We start from the raw sequence: 1,974 nt of genomic DNA on the forward strand, positions 1-1,974 counted from the left end.
GCGAAATATTTGGAATATTGTCGCCCCAAACATCGGGAAACCGGATATTGCTGAAAAATGCGACGAATTGGCATTCTTGGAAATTTCAAGTGAAAGTATTCTTAAAAGCGTTGGATATCTTTGATATTGTCTACGGCTCAAACACGTGCCCAAAAGAAGATGGAGAAAATTACCACGGGGACCAAGCTCGATGCTAAGGCCCAGGGCGTGATTGTTAATAGATTAAGTAGCGGGGTAATGCTACAAGTCCAAAACTGTGAAACTGCAAAAGAAATATGGGACAGACTTTGCACTGTATATGAGCAAAAACCTAATGCTATTTGGTTTGCAGTGGAGCGAAACCTTTGGAATGGAATTTCCTAAAAGTGTCTATTCAATTAAAAAAGTATTACCTACAACACTTAAGCAAGTACTTAATAAATACCAACAACTTTTCGATGGCATACTTGGAAAAGTGAATAACTATCAAGTTAATATCCACATCAAACCACGAACACAACCTGTACACTTACCAGCGCGACCAATTAAATTTGGAATGAAAAAAAATATTTGAAAAATAGATAGACCTTCTTTCCAAAGTCATCATATACAAGACAGACCCTAAAATAAAACCCGTAGAGTGGGCTACACCCACTGTCAATATCGTAAAACCTCATTACTAGAAACCTTTGCACTATTTTATTTGACAACGTATCTAATGACAACTCATTACAAATTTCTTCATAATAATAAACTGCTAAGTTTATGGAATTAACTAAGAAGTTTGTTACAACTTGCTTTTCCAATAAAGTGTAAGAAAGAAGTAGGTAATGTAAATATTTTTTTATTATTGTGATTAGTGCATGTAAGTTTTTAATTATCAGATGTTAAGGTTTGTGGTTTCAGTTTCATTATTCAGGAATATTTTTTTACAGCTAGCTTGCATGATATTTAAATATACAATCCTTTTGACGCGTTTATTTTACTCAGCTGCAATACTTCAACCTACTATTACTTCAATGTTGCCTGAATCTGCATCAAAGTCATTCTCAGATGCAATATGTTTCTTAGCAGAGCACAATCTACCATTTAAATTAGCGGATGATCTAAAGAATCATATACGATCAGTTGTCCAAGATTCAAAGATTGCATCAGAATTAACTTTTGGAAGAACAAAGGCACACGCTATTGTTACAAATGTTAGTGGTAAAGTAGCAGAAAACCAATTAATTGAAGTATTACAAAAAAATAAGTTTTCACTGATAGTTGATGAGAGCACAGACAGATCATCAACTAAACATTTGGCTCTTATTGTTAGAAATGCAGTTGATTTTCATGTTGAAGATAGTTTCTTATGTCTAATACCAGTTGTTGATGGTACAGCTACATCCTTACATAGTGCATGTGCAAAATATTTTACAGAGAAGAATATTCCATATAAGGAAAATATCGTTGGATTTGCAGCTGACGGAACTAATTCCATGTTTGGACAACATCATTCTCTGTCTACATTATTTGCAAAAGATATTCCGAATCTGTTTCTAATGAAAAGTATATGTCAATCTTTTCACCTTTGTGCCTCATATGCTTGCAAAAAGTTACCACGAGGTGTGGAGGAGGACTTTGCTCGTGACGTTTACTACTATATACAGAATAGTCCAAAACGCATTGGAGACTACAAAGAGTTTCAATGTTTTGTAAATGTTAAACCAAACAAACTTTTACACCCTGCCCAAACAAGGTGGCTGTCCTTGTTACAAGTTGTGAAAAGGCTTTTAGAACAACTACCAGCATTGAAACTATATTTTCAAAGTGCTGTATTAACTGACAGATTGCTTGCAGCTCAGTCAATCCTTCATAAATGTATGGAACCAACCACAGAACTATACTTAGAGTTTTTACATTTTGTTTTGCCATACTTCAATGATTTAAATAAAGAAATGCAATCTGAAAGTCCAAAACTCTACTTACTGTATGATTTTTTTATAACCTACA

General features: G+C 34.0%; 1 protein-coding gene across 1 annotated transcript; it reads left to right on the top strand.

Annotated features, from left to right (window-relative positions):
* Positions 1-979: 979 nt before the first annotated feature.
* LOC115447681 lies at positions 980-1,958 on the top strand (the record flags this gene model as incomplete). The annotated part of the gene is made up of 1 exon (XM_037445111.1): positions 980-1,958. A coding segment is annotated over exon 1 (960 nt), but the record flags the coding sequence as incomplete, so codon positions are not given.
* Between the last annotated feature and the right edge of the window lie 16 nt (positions 1,959-1,974).

The sequence above is a fragment of the Manduca sexta genome, unplaced genomic scaffold (genome assembly GCF_014839805.1).
Source record: "Manduca sexta isolate Smith_Timp_Sample1 unplaced genomic scaffold, JHU_Msex_v1.0 HiC_scaffold_1191, whole genome shotgun sequence".
Classification (NCBI taxonomy): domain Eukaryota; kingdom Metazoa; phylum Arthropoda; class Insecta; order Lepidoptera; family Sphingidae; genus Manduca; species Manduca sexta.